Raw genomic sequence first — 14,203 nt, 5'->3', positions numbered from 1 at the left:
TTAGCAACCTTAATTCCATCTGCACGCATAATTTCCCTTTTGCCAGGATTTATAACATGTTCAAAGGTGTCAAGCATTAGTATGTAGACATATTTGGGGAGCCATTTCTTCTGCCTACCCTGCCCTCCTTCCACTGCCGCTGAAACCAGCAATGAGTGGATTCTGTCAACTAAATACCAGGGCTCTCCTGTTACATGATAGGTGTGTAACATGACAGAAAAAGAAAGCTCTCGCACCGCTAAGAAATGGGTGCTGTTTGTTACTGCACTTCTCTGGACTGATACAAAAAGTATTATTTAGTGAAACTTTCATTTTAGATCAGCTGAGTTACAATGTTAGATGAATTTCATGTTGCAAATGTTTTAATTTTTTAATCCACTGTTCTAGAGAAACATGTCTAAAATGAACATGTTCTATCAATGCCTGTGCAGTTAGTTGGATCCTGTTTCCTGATTTAATTCCCTCAGGCTGGTGCTACCACGCAGGGAGGCAGGTCAGCTCTCCAGTAACCAGCACGTTGGCTTTTCCAACGAGTCCCACTCCCTACCCGCAGCATGGGACACTTGCTGATCAATTTTAATATCCTGCTGCCCTTCTGGGAGCCACCTGTACTCCCAGTGTCCATTTGTGCCTGCGCCATGAAGGTACCAGAACAAAGTACTTTCCATGATAGATTACCCAAAAACCAACAGTTTTTGGTACAGCCAAACAATGGAATATTACATAGCACTGAAATTATTCTTGCATCTTTTGTAACACAGGGAAGTGCCTATGATAGAATATTAAGCAGAATAAGTCAGGATTCAAAACAATATATCTGGCATGAGCTCAACCCTATACTCAATAAATACCAAAAGAAACAATGGGAAGACTTAATGTTAAGGTGGCAATACTTCCAAAATTGATCCACAGATTTAGTGCAATCGCTACTAAAATCTCAGCTGGACTCTTTTTTTTTTTTTCCCAGAAATGAACAGGCTCACCCTAAAATTCATATGGAAATGCAAAGGCCCAGGATAGCCAAAACAACCTTGAAAAAACAAAATAGAATAAAGTCGGAGGACTCACACTCCCAACTTCAAAAGTCACTACAAAGCTACAGTAATCAAAAGTGTGTGATGTTGGCATAACGATAGACACATAAATCAATGGAACAGAATTGAAAGTCTAGAAATAAACCCATATATTTATGGTCAATTGATTTTTGACACAGGAGCCAAGACAAGTCAATGGGGGAAAAAACGCAAAGCAGTCTTTCAACAAATGATGCAGGGACAACTATATATCCACATGAAAGAATAAAATAAAGTTAGACACCCCCCCCACCTCACACCATATATAAAAATTAACTCAAAATGGATCAAAGCCCTTAATGTAACAGTTATAACTATGCAACTCTTAGAAGAAAACTTAAGTGTAAGTCAACATGACCTTGGATCAAGCAATGATAACCTTAGATATGATACCAAAAGCATAGGCAACTTACAAAAAAGAGATAAACTTGCTTTTATTGAAACTAAAACCTTCTAAACTTCAAAGGTCACTATCAAGAAAGTGAAAAGACAGGGGCGCCTGGGTGGCGCAGTCGGTTAAGCGTCCGACTTCAGCCAGGTCACGATCTCGCGGTCCGTGAGTTCGAGCCCCGCGTCAGGCTCTGGGCTGATGGCTCGGAGCCTGGAGCCTGTTTCCGATTCTGTGTCTCCCTCTCTCTCTGCCCCTCCCCCGTTCATGCTCTGTCTCTCTCTGTCCCAAAAATAAATAAACGTTGAAAAAAAAATTTAAAAAAAAAAAAAAAAAAAAAAAGAAAGTGAAAAGACAGCGCCTAGAATAGACAAGATATTCTCAAATCATGTATCTGATAAGGGTTTAGTATGCAGGATATATAAAAGCCCTATTATAATTCAACAATAAACAGGCAAATAATCCAATTAAAAGTGGGCAGGGGCACCCGGGTGGCTCAGTCAGTTAAGTGACCGGCTCAGGTCATGATCTCACAATTCGTGAGTTTGAGCCCCACCTCGGGCTCTGAACTGAAAGTACAGAGCCTGCATTGGATCCTCTGTCTCCCTCTCTCTCTGCCCCTACCCAGCTCCCACTCTCTCCCACTCTCTCGCTCTCTCTCAAAAATAAACAAACGTTAAATTTTTTTAAATTAAAAAAAAATGGGCAATGGATTGGAATAGACCTTTTTCCAAAGAGGATATAACAAATGGCCAATAAGCACATGCAAAGATGTTCAACATTATTAGTCATCGGAGAAATGCAAATCAAAGTCACTTCACACCCACTATGATACCTACAATCCAAAAGAAGACAGTAACAGTGTTATCAAGGATGTGGAGAAATTGAAACCCTCCTCATGCATCGTTGGTGGTAATGCAACACGGTGGGATCACTTTGGAAAACAGTTTGGCAGTTTCTCTGAAAGTGAAACACAGTTACCATATGACCCAGCAATTCGATCCCTAGGTACATACCTGAAAGAATTGAAAATAGATGCCCACACAAAAACTAGTGCAGAAATGTTCGTAGCACACACTGCTCATAACAGTCATAAAGGGTGAGGAAGAAAATCAAATGTCCAGCAATTGATGAATGTATTTTTAATGTGGTATATCCATACAAAGAAATATTATTTAGCTATAAAAGGAGACAGCATACAGATTCCTGCTACAACATGGACAAACCTCAAAAACATGTCACATGAAAGAAGTCAGACACAAAAGACCACCTATTTGTGTGGTTCCATTTACAGGAAATGCCCAGAACAGACAAGCACATAGAGACAGAAAGCGGATCAGTGGTTGCCGGGGTTGGTGTGAGGGGGAAATGAGGAGTGGCAGCTAATGGGCATGGGGTTTCTCTTTGGGGTGATGAAAATGTCCTGAAATTAGGGGCGCCTGGGTGGCTCAGTCAGTTAAGCATCTAACTCTTGATTTTGGCTCAGGTCATGATCTCATGGTGTGAAGTGGCCAAGCCCCAAGTCACTGGCTCTGGGCCGATAGCATGGAGGCTGCTTGGGATTCTCTCATTCCCTCTCGGCTCCTCCCCTGCACATGCATGTGTGAGCTTGCTCTCTCTCTCTCTCTCTTTCTCTCTCTCTCTCTCGCCCAAAATAGACATTTTTTTAAATGTCCTGGAATTAGACAGTTGTTCAATCTTGTGAATATACTAAAAACCACACCACTACATTTTATGCAAAAATTCGGAATATGATGGTATATGAACTAATTATATGTCAATTAAAAAATAATACTAAAACAAACCCCTGAAAATAAATGAAAAGAAAGGAAATGTGCCTAAATATTAACAGGGGTTGAAGGAGACTCCCTCCACCCACCAACCCACTCCTTGATACATCTTATTTTTCTGTGTTGTATAATAAGCATAAATTACTTTGCAAAGACGCCAGGTTTTCCCTAACAAGATATGTCTCAGGTCTTGGTGAAAGGAGAGGCTGGAAAAAAGAAAACATTGCTAGTAAAGTAGAGAAATATGGATCCTATTACTCTGAATCCTTTGATGTTAGAGTCTCTCCTTCTACAATTTTACAATCCAGGGTCCATAAATCTGTGATACGATCCCTCCCAGGCCTGCTGTGCTGTCTTCTGCTCAGCTATTTCTTTCTCCAGGAAGCCTTCCCTGACTCCCTCTAAGTCCCACACCCAGTGGGGAGTCACAGCATCTCCCGCACTTTGTGATGGTTTGTTTGCTCACTTTCTGCTTCACTTAACATGAATGAGAGCACAGATCTCATTTGCGTTATTGACACTGGATCCCCAGGGCACAGCATGGTTTTTGGAGCACAGTAGGGGCTCTGTAAATAAATATGGGTTGAATGTTGCTGAATGAACAAATGCTCTAAGAGAAAACTGTCAACAGTGAGGATGGAGAAGGTTTAAAAAGATGTTGGTTGGTGATGATCCTTTGCTCTAGGCGAGCAGACTCTAGAGATTTCTTCTTCTGTCTATACTTCTCTTTGGCTGTCAGGATCAATGGGCACCAGGCTTAGAAAATGCTTCACAGGGGCAGTGTCCCAGCCCCCGTCAGGCTGAGTCAGGAATACAACCGATGTATCTAAAATGGGCCCCTGCTCAGCTTTGATAAAGTTCTCCCACTTACCACTCACCTACCCACGTTCACACTGCCCCTACTGCTGCCAGGCTCTGGGGGCACTAAGGTGAACAATTCATGGTCTCTGCTGATGAATGACCCTGGTATACAGCCCAGTTAGAGAAAGCCACCAAGCACGATGACCACGGTGTACTAAGCTCTCCTTAGGAGTCAGGTACAGTGCTAAGCAATTCACATGCTTTGAGATATTATGTTATTCCATCTGAATATTCCCATTTTTTAGACCTAAGACTCCAATAAATAACTTATCCAAAGTCATGAAGTCAGTGTCAGAAAATACACATAGGAGAGAAAGCCCATGAATGAGCCACCTATGGGAAATCGTTTAAACGAAATGCGTCTTACTCAACAGCGGGAACCTCATCCTGGAGAGACTATTCACGAGTGTGCATTCACGACCAGTGAACTGAGGAAGCGCTGGGAACAATTCATTCCTTTATGAGCATCGGAAAGTTCGTGGTGGGGAAAAATGCTATGAATATGGTGAATGTGGGAAGACCTTCAAATATTACTCAGTCTTCAGTCAACATCAGAAAACTCACACAGGAGAGAAACCAGGTGCCAGTTGCTGCTCTAAGTAAGCGTGTCATAAAGATGAACTCAACTGTTCCTCCAACAACCTTAAGAGGAGGTACGACTACATCCCCGTGTCAGCAATGGGGAAACCGAGGCACAGAGAGAGAGTCGAATTTTCCCAAGGTCACACAGCCAGTTAAGGGGCAGGGCTAGATACTGGAGCCGAGGCAGTCTGGCTCTAGAGACCACACTTCTAACCATTCACACAATAATAGTACCTTGTAAGTGGGATTGTGTGGTTCTGTCTGGCAAGGCAGGAAGGTCTTCAAGGGAGGAGGCAGCAATGAGAAAGGCCTTGAAGAACATTCAGAGATGAAGAGGTGGCTGAGTCCACGGGGTGCTTGGGAGACAGCAGGCAGCCTGGTGTGGCTGAAGTGTGTCCTGTGTGCCTGGGATGAGCACCAGGGAGGAGGATGGGCCAGAGAAGGGTCCATTCCCTGCCCAGATACTCACGGAGCACTTCTACGCGCCAGGCCCTGGGCTAGGTGTGAAGGGTCTTGACAATGCCAAGCTAAGGGACTTGGACCATAACCAGAAGGCAACAGGGAGCCATGGGCATTTGGGGGAGGGAGAATGACTGGCCAGGGCTGTATTTTGGACGAAGACGTGCCCTAACCCCGTAAGTTTCCTCCACCTCTGCCCCAATGGCAATCATGACTCAGTTAGGTGGGGTGGGGACCACACAAGGGGGCATTCCTTCTGCCCTACATTTTGACCCACTTTCTGGGTGTGAGAGCAGTCATCAGGGAGCAGGGAGGCGTGAGGAGCAGGTGGCTATGGCAGCAAAGAGGCTTCTAGGGCCCTTATCACACACTCCCTGGTAGCAGAGTTATTTGTGTACAAGCTTGTCTGCTCTGCCAGAATTGAAAGGCCCTCCCTGTGTCAGAACATTGCCTGCCTGTTTACCCACCATTAGTGCACCTGCTTGTCAGGACAGCCCGGAAGGGGGAAGGAGACAGGAAGACAGGAAATGTCACCCTCATTTCACAGATTTGGAGAGCCTGAGGGAGCACGCTACAGGCTGCTCCATTTGCCAAATGGAGAAATCACACCCCAAGGGAGGGAAGAGTCTTGTGCCGGGGCCCGGAGTGCAGAGTCACAGGGAGGAGAGAGCCCCCGGTTGCCGGTGCTCCTGTTGTACTGCAGCTCAAAACCAAGCATGGCTCCTTTGGGCTTCTGCATGGCTCTCTGGGCACGGTGGCATGCCTGGCAGGGCTGAGAGGCGAGGGGTGGTGGACGGGGGCCCTGACCAAGTCAAGCTCCCAGGCTCTGGGCTTCACATTGGCTTCTGGGCACACAGCAATTCTTCCAGTCCCCTGTCTGCATTCACATGTTCGCTTTTCAGGCCATGATCCATACTCGTGGAGATTTCCAGGGGGTGCAGGGTGAGGAAGGAGGGGAGCCACCAGGTGGCCGTGAACAGAGGGGAGAGTTTCTTAACGGAGGAGCATGGCCCGTTTGCTGGTAACCTAAGAAGCTGGAGACCTGAAAGTCAAGGGCTAATAAAAATTTTCAATGAGTGGGCTGGCAGCTGGACCCCAAAGAGCCCGCAGACAGCACCTGAACATTCTCCAGTCTTCTCTAGGGTTGAGAGAGGGAAGGGAGGGCTGCTGGCGCAGGAAACAGGGCAGACCCTAAAAGCAAGCAGACCCTGCCTGAGTCCTGTGTGACCTCGGGCCAGTTTAATACCTCTCTGAGGCATACTTTCCCTGTCTGGAATATTCGGGTGATATCTACCTCACAGGTTGAAGGCACATAGAAAGACTTGGTACACAGTAGGGAATTGATCAAATGAAGCCAACATCATTGGTAATATGATGATTATTGTTACCACCTTTCCACTGGCCAACACTGTGCCTTGCTTTTGGTGCCCGGGGGACAGTTCCTGCCTAAATGTCCCTCAAGTGAGAAGGCCTTGGGGTGGGAAGAGATGGTTATGTTACCCTTGCTGGAGACAGGGAAGTTTTTTAAGTTGTCTTCCTCCCAGTCTCAGATGGAAAACAATAGTTTATAATATGATGTTCTCTTCCCAGTTTAGACCCTCACATTTCAGATACCTCTGGGGACATGCCCTATTTCTTCTTTCTATAGAAGCTTCTCCTTCGGTTCTCCCAACGGCAATCCTTTCTTCCCTATGTCACCTCAACCAAGAAGCCTTCCCTGACTGCTTCAGTCAGTGCCTTTGTCCTGAGTCCCCTCATCTCCAGAGGGGCTTTGCTTACGCCTCTCCCCTCCCTCCTTCCCTTCTCTCCTCTTTCCATCCATCTTTCTGACTTCCCTCCTTTCTTTTCTTCCTTTTATCTTCCAGTCTCTGGGCCTGGCACTGTTCTTATCTCCTGCAGGTACAGGCCCCTGCACCCTGTCCTCAGGGCACCTACACTCTGGAGCAGGGAGGCAGATGTTCCATAAATACACAGACCCTCCCTCAGAAGCACGGCGGGCGGGTGGGATGAGACGATGGACAATGTCTCGCTCGGTTCCAGGCATAAGACAGCCACCCACACACATTACCGCCCCTCCCCTCTTCTCCTCTCTCCAGCGCCCGTGTCCCCTCAACATCCACATGGGCCTGTGCCTCTCCTCGCCTCAGTGACAGCCACGGAATGCTGAAAAACTGCAGAGAGCAGAAACCTCTTCCTTCAGTCATTCATTTTCCTTGGTACATAGTCAGTGCTAAGTAAATATTTTGAATGAATGAATCGAGGAGAGCCAAACCCTGAGCTTGAAGCTGGGGAAAAATAGGACTTGGGCCAAGTGGCCAGTCAGAGGTGGGCAGCCTGGCCTGCAGGATGGGACGCGCCACATGGGCCTCAGCAGGAGCCCGGGCCACACAGGGTGGCCCCAGACACAGGGGGTCAGATTGTCCCAGCAGAAGACTTCATTTAAAGTTTCATTTGTCTGGGTGTGGTGTTTTGTTTTGCCAATCTGAACATACAGACTTCCAGAGTTATAGAATAACATATGAAAATGAGATATTAATTCAGAAGCATTACTTTTTTCCTCCTCTTACATTTTACTAAACATCAGAACAGATCACCATGGCAACCCCTCACCCACTCGGTCGACCACCTTGGGGGCGGGTCAAAGGCTGAGAGCCCTCTGGGGTCTGGGGCTCTGTTCAGACTGTAAGCTATGGCCTAAGGTGGCGGCTCTTTTCTGAGAAAGAATTCTAGGGGGAAAAGCCCATGCCCTACATTTAGCCAGACATAGTGTCCTTGATGTGCTGGAGGGGGCTCCTATAGGCTCATAAGAGCCTACTGCCGTGTTTGTAGATTTTGTGAGCTGGTGGTTAAACACAGCCATTGCCAAGGCTCGCCACTGAGGGTGAATGTGCCCCGCGGGGGACAACTTGAAATGTCTGGAGACATTTTGGGTGGTCACAACTTGGAGGAGGGGTGCTACTGGAATCCAGTGGGTGGAGGTCAGGGACGCTGCCTGCACAATGCACAGGTCACCCCCCTTCCCATCTCCAACAAGGAACCGGCAGCCCAAATGTTTGTGGTACTGATGGTGAGAAATCCAGATCTAAGCTTATGGTTAAAAAAAATGATATGAAAAACACGGGGCGCCTGGGTGGCGCAGTCGGTTGAGCGTCTGACTTCAGCCAGGTCACGATCTCGAGGTCCGTGAGTTCGAGCCCCGTGTCGGGCTCTGGGCTGATGGTTCAGAGCCTGGAGCCTGTTTCTGATTCTGTGTCTCCCTCTCTCTCTGCCCCTCCCCCGTTCATGCTCTGTCTCTCTCTGTCCCACAAAAAAAAAAAAAGTTGAAAAAAAATGATATGAAAAACAAAGGGAAGACATAATCAAAGCTTACCACTTGCTATTTCCCTAAATTTCCCTACGATTCTCTTGAGGCTATTGATGCCCACTAGATCCGTATGGTGGACTAACGTATGATGGTGCCCTTACCGTGCATCTCTTCCCAAGTCCGTGTTCGATGACACCACTTTAATAGTGTGAAATCCTTGGTGGGAGAATTTACACCACAGAAATTGGCAATTACTACACCACCACCACCGCCCCCCTCCCCGTTTTTTTCCTGAACAGCCACTTGTTACCAGTACGCCACTGGGCAGAGCCCTAAACAGAGAAGGGAATTCACAAGCCTGGTAAATGCTTCTAAGTTTCCAGCCCAGGTAGATGGCTCAGCACCAGCCATCTAAACGTGGCGACGTGCACAAAGTACACATCTCATACACAGACACACACCATGCACATCGTACACACACGCACAGACACACACACTCCACACATATCCAGAGATACCACACACACACCGCACATCCTCCACATTATACCTACAGACGTCACACACACCACACGCGTAGAAAACACACACGCATCACACTCACCTACACCGCACACACATACCATACCTGTTTTACACCTCAGGCGCCCATGTACCCCACAGACACTTAAACACACCGCAGACAGACCACTCACACAAATATAAGCACAATGTGCACCTGAAACACACAACTCACGCACAACACCCCCCCCCATGCCAAACACACACCACAGAAATACACATGTAAGTAGCCTTCTAGCTAGCAGAGAACTTATAGAATGAGAACAGTAAAAGAATGCCAACCTGACTGACCACAGTCTTCGATGTCTCAGTACCTTCACCTTTACTCCCTCCTCAGCCTCTGTGGCCCCCCCTCCCCCACACACCACCTCCCTACCAGCCTGCTAAGGTGAATGGCTCAACCCCCCTGCCCCAGGAATACCATCCAGTGGTCCTGTCTCGGTGCCCATTCCTCTTGGCCTCTGGAACCCCGGCTGAGTGGTTCCCTACCCCTGCTCTGTGCCCAGCTCTCTGTCAGCTGAGCCCAGCTGGCTGTGGCCTCCAGGGTCTGGCCTCCACCCCTTCCCAGAGCTCATGATGAGCAGTCCCTGGGTGACTCCACCCACTCAGTCACTCGGCTGCTACTAGATGCTGGTAAGTCCAAACCTCTACCTCCAGCCAGACCCTCTCTGCCCCCACACCCGCCAGCCTTGTGACATGTCTACTCAGATGTCCCCCAACTCCTCAGACAAGTCCCAAACAGACTTTCCGTCTGTTCCTTGCCTAGGTTCTCTGCCCCTGCCCACCGCAAAGATCAGAGGTGCTCAATGCACATCTCATGAATAAAGGAAAAAATTATGTAAATCCTACAAAGAGACAAAAAAAAAAAAAAAACCCAAAACACCCAAACTTCCCTGTGAGGCAGAGAGGAAGTCTTACCCCATTTTACAGATGAGGGTCCTGAGTTTTGGCGAAGTTAAGGATCTGGCCCAGAAGCTGCAGCCAAGGAGGGTGGGGTGGCGGGGTGGGCACAGACAGGTAAGGCTGTGTTAGACCCAGAGCAGGGGGCTGCAGGCAGCAGCAGCCAGGCCAGGGCAGGCCCTTCAGAGTCAGCTCTTGCCGGCCCCGAGTGAGGGGGTTAGTTACAAAGAAAAGGAAAAGGCGTTCCTGATACGCGTCCTGTTTCCTCTCCTCCTCTGGGCTTCTCAGGCCTTGGAGGGCGGATGTCTCTGGGCTGGCAACACTCAGCCTGTGCACAGTCAGAGGGTGAGGGTCTCCCTGGGACCCTTCCCCCCCACGCCAAGCAGTCAGGCCTGCATGAAGACAGGGGCTCTCTGGAGTGGCCTCTCAAGTGTCCCTTCCCAGCCTGGAAGAGCCTCAACCCTCTATCTCCAGTGGAGTCGCATCACAGCCAGGCACCTCCTGTCCATAAGACTGTCCCATAAAGGCACCTCCACTGGGAAGCCTTCCATGTCACCCTCACTTGCTATGGAGTCCTTCTATAGTCCCCCTTCTCCCCGTCCTCCCTGCCCCACGGCCGTTGAGCCCATTACTCTGCCCAGCTTTCTGTGGCTGGTGCCTGTAGATCCGGGCTCCCCATAAATCAGGCAGGGGGTGGGAAGCAGGGAGGAGAGAGACAAAGGCAGAGGCTATAAAATGGGGCTTCTTGAGTGAAAGGACAAGATGAGCCTACCCCATAAGACAGAGGCCTTCCTGAGGGCAGAGGGCAGATCTCCTCTATCAGATAAAGATTTCCCTGAGGGAAATGGCTATGACTTTCCATCACAGGAGTTTCTGCAGGACAAAGATCATGCCTCTTTCCTTAAACATGGAGCTGCCAGAGGATAAGAGGGCTATGTTCCCTCCATTTTAAATAGGGAGCCCCAGGAAATAGAAGCCACATTCCCCCCATCAGACAGGAGTCTCTTCCCAGGGGGATGGGGGCCATGCCTCCTCCATTAGACCAGGAGCTCTCAGAGGACACACTCCCACCTGCTGCCCCCACAACAGTCCTCAGAACAGACTTTAGCTCAGTCTAAGGCACAGAGAAGGGATTCCCTCTGGGGCAGAACTGGGGGGAGTCTTGCCCAATCCTCCCTTGCACAGGGTCCCATGCCAAGTTCCCATTCATGCCCTCAACTGAACCAGAGCTGCCTTGCCATACTGAAGATGGCCACGTGTCTGGGCAGCGGCCACTGGCCGTCTGTCCCAACCCAGGAATGTAGACTTCTCAAGAAATTTCGAAGGGGGCGACTGGGAGAGCCCGGAGAAGAGGACGCCCGGACAGGCCAGCCCTGGCCTGGATGTGACCAGACATGTGGGCTGGATGGGTCTCTGCTCCTGGCTCTGCCACCAGCTGGGCAAACCTCTTCCCCCTGTGGCCACTATCACCCCTCCCACCCCCAATCTCCAAACTCTACCATCACCTACTGCTGGCTGAAGTGGCAGGAGGCACAGGAGAGGAAGGACAGCAGGGCCCTTCCCAGGTCCCGCCCAGAGGACATCACTGGCCGCCCCAAGTGCCGGGTGCCATCCCTGAGCCTGGTCCAAGCCGTCTTCACAATCCTCTTCCCTACGTGTGCCAGCTCCAGGGAGCTGCTATTAGTTAGCATTGATCCACAAAGTGCTTTGATGACACTGTCTATGAGCTTAGCCTCACACCCAGGGCCCTCGGGGCTAGGAGCAAGGGGTGGAAATGGAGCTGGGGACCCAGGTCACTGGGCAGAGTGACAGAACAGTGGAGCCCCAAGACCAAGGCCCAAACAAGCCCAGGGCCAGCACTCAGTAAATGGTAGCTGAATACATGTTCACTGAAAAGCTACCTTAATCTGGTAACTTAATCTGGGTATATTTTCTTATTAAGAACTATTATTGTTGTTATAAGTGATGTTTATCATGTTTAATACAAGCCCAGCACTTTTCTAAACACTGTATCAACTCATTTAATCCTCACAAGAACCCTGTAAGGTAGATAGATACTCTTCCTCTTCACACTCTACATAGGAAGAAACTTAGACACAGAAAGGGTAGTAAGTAACTTGCCCAAAGTCACAGAGCAGAAAAGAAATGGAAGCAGCTCAAACCATCTGCTTGATAAATTAAGAAGTAAAAATATATTGGGGCGCCTGGGTGGCGCAGTCGGTTAAGCGTCCGACTTCAGCCAGGTCACGATCTCGTGGTCCGTGAGTTCGAGCCCCGCGTCAGGCTCCGGGCTGATAGCCTGGAGCCTGCTTCCGATTCTGTGTCTCCCTCTCTCTGACCCTCCCCCGTTCGTGCTCTGTCTCTCTCTGTCCCAAAAATAAATAAACGTTGAAAAAAAAAATTTTTTTTAAAAAGAAGTAAAAATATAGTAACAATGCCTCTGAAGTTTTTTAAATGTTTGTGTATTTATTTATTTATTTATTTATGAGAGAGAGAGAGAGAGAGGGGGGGGGCAGGGGAGGGGCAGAGAAAGAAGGACAGAGGATCTGAGCCTGATGCGGGGCTCGAACTCATGAATCGTGAGATCGTGACCCGAGCCAAAGTCAGCCACTCAGCCAACTGAGCCAGCAAGGTGCCCCACTGCTTCTGAATTTTAAAAGAATTCGATCGTTTTGAAAGATAAAATTTATCCTGTGTTCCAAACCAAATACATTCATTATCAGACTTATCGTGGTATGGTCAGGAGGTAAGAAGTTCTCTCAAAGAGTAGTATGACAAAGGTAAAACATGTGCTTCTCGGTTATCTCAAAGCCATAGTTCTTTTGAAACTTTGAGTAGTTTTATTAACATTTAGAAAACAAGAAAAACTGACAATGGCAATGGTTTTAAGATTTATCGTTTATATGTTAGGTGCTAGGGACTTCGCATATTTATCCTGCTTAATCTTGAGGTCAACTCAAGGAAGAAAAGGCATTTTTCTCCCCTGAGGATGCCTATCTCCTACACCTCCTTGGTGGGCCTGGTCCATCAGATGTCTGCCCTGCACAGGTTGGGAGCTGTCCCAGGGCGGGGCTGTGTTTGGCCCAGAGAAGGGGCCTCGCAACCGAGTTCAGGGCTTGGGGTCAGGCGACTGTTGCTTCATCAGCCTGCACTTCAGCTGTCTGGAGTGTTAAATGAGGCCCTGGCACCAAGAGCTCTGTACAAGGGGTGTAAACACTAACCACCACCACCACCACCACAATAATCAGACTCACTGGGTGGTCTTGGGCAGGTTTCAGCCCATCTTGGCCTCAGCTGGCTCACCAGCTCTCAATGGGGGTCACGTTACCTTGATGGGCCCGGGCAGCTGAGAGGAGATAATGGGTATGAGGAGCTCCTTGGAGGTCAGAGACAAAGGCATGTTAGGAGAACAAGGCTGAAATATCAAGCATTTTTAAGAAATGAATTTCCATTATTTCCAAGAACACAGAGGCCTACGGATAAGGTGGGCACGGCAAGGCCAGCCAAGAGCAGCTGTCCTCCGCGAGGCAGCAAGCAGGAAGGAGCACTGGGGGTGTCTCTGAACTTCTCCCCAAACCACACCCTGGGGCTTGGTAATCCACACCCTCACACCCACCCCAAATTCTCCACCCACTCCTCATGCTGATTCCCCTCCGTTGTCTGGGGAATTTTGAGAAGCCTTCCAGGAGGAACAGTGCTGGCCCGTTCTTTAGCCACCGATCTGTCTGCACTGACAACTTCCCAACCAGCTCCACCCGCCCAACCTAGATGTTTGTACATCTGATGATAAGGGTCATGGGGGCCTGCTCAATTCTAAGGACTGGACTGACACATGGAGACCTTGCCCAGGCCAGATCCCAGGAGGCCAGCTCCCTTAGTGCCTCTGCCAGCCTGCCTCTGTTCTACCACAACTCCAGGGACCTTGACAAGCAGAGGGGTCTGTAGTGAATGTATTGCCCACATATGGTAGGGGAGACAGACATTATATCATACTTAAGGGGTCTATCCACCAAGAAGGCCTAACAATTGTAAACATTCATGCGCCAAGTGTGGGAGCACCCAAATATATAAACCAATTAATCACAAACATAAAGAAACTCCATGATAGTAACACCATAATAGTAGGAGACTTCAACACCCCACTCACAGCAATAGACAGATCATCTAATCAAAAAATCAACAAGGAAACAATGGCTTTGAATGACACACTGGACCAGATGAACTTAACGGATATATTCAGAACATTTCATCCTAAAGCAGCAGAATATACATTCTTCTCCAGTGC

The 14,203-nt window shown here is 48.6% G+C and overlaps 1 protein-coding gene across 8 annotated transcripts in view; it reads right to left on the bottom strand.

The window, feature by feature from the left end:
• Nucleotides 1-14,203, bottom strand: part of ARRB1 (arrestin beta 1) — a 76,466-nt gene that overhangs the window by 28,632 nt on the left and 33,631 nt on the right. Inside the window, exon 2 of one of the 8 annotated variants that reach the window (XM_047877738.1) lies at nt 2,301-2,421. The exons of 4 other annotated variants lie outside the window; for them this stretch is intronic. In XM_047877738.1, coding sequence (XP_047733694.1) covers nt 2,301-2,365 — 65 coding nt within the window. In that variant the 5' untranslated portion in view covers nt 2,366-2,421. Of the gene's footprint in view, nt 1-2,300; nt 2,422-9,936; nt 10,112-14,203 lie in introns of those variants that run through there. 3 more of the 8 variants (XM_047877747.1, XM_047877743.1, XM_047877748.1) reach the window with 3 other exon arrangements.

The sequence above is a fragment of the Prionailurus viverrinus genome, chromosome D1, assembly GCF_022837055.1.
Source record: "Prionailurus viverrinus isolate Anna chromosome D1, UM_Priviv_1.0, whole genome shotgun sequence".
NCBI classification, from domain to species: domain Eukaryota; kingdom Metazoa; phylum Chordata; class Mammalia; order Carnivora; family Felidae; genus Prionailurus; species Prionailurus viverrinus.
Note: the sequence above shows the minus strand (reverse complement) of the source record. Positions and strands in the feature narration are given on the sequence as shown.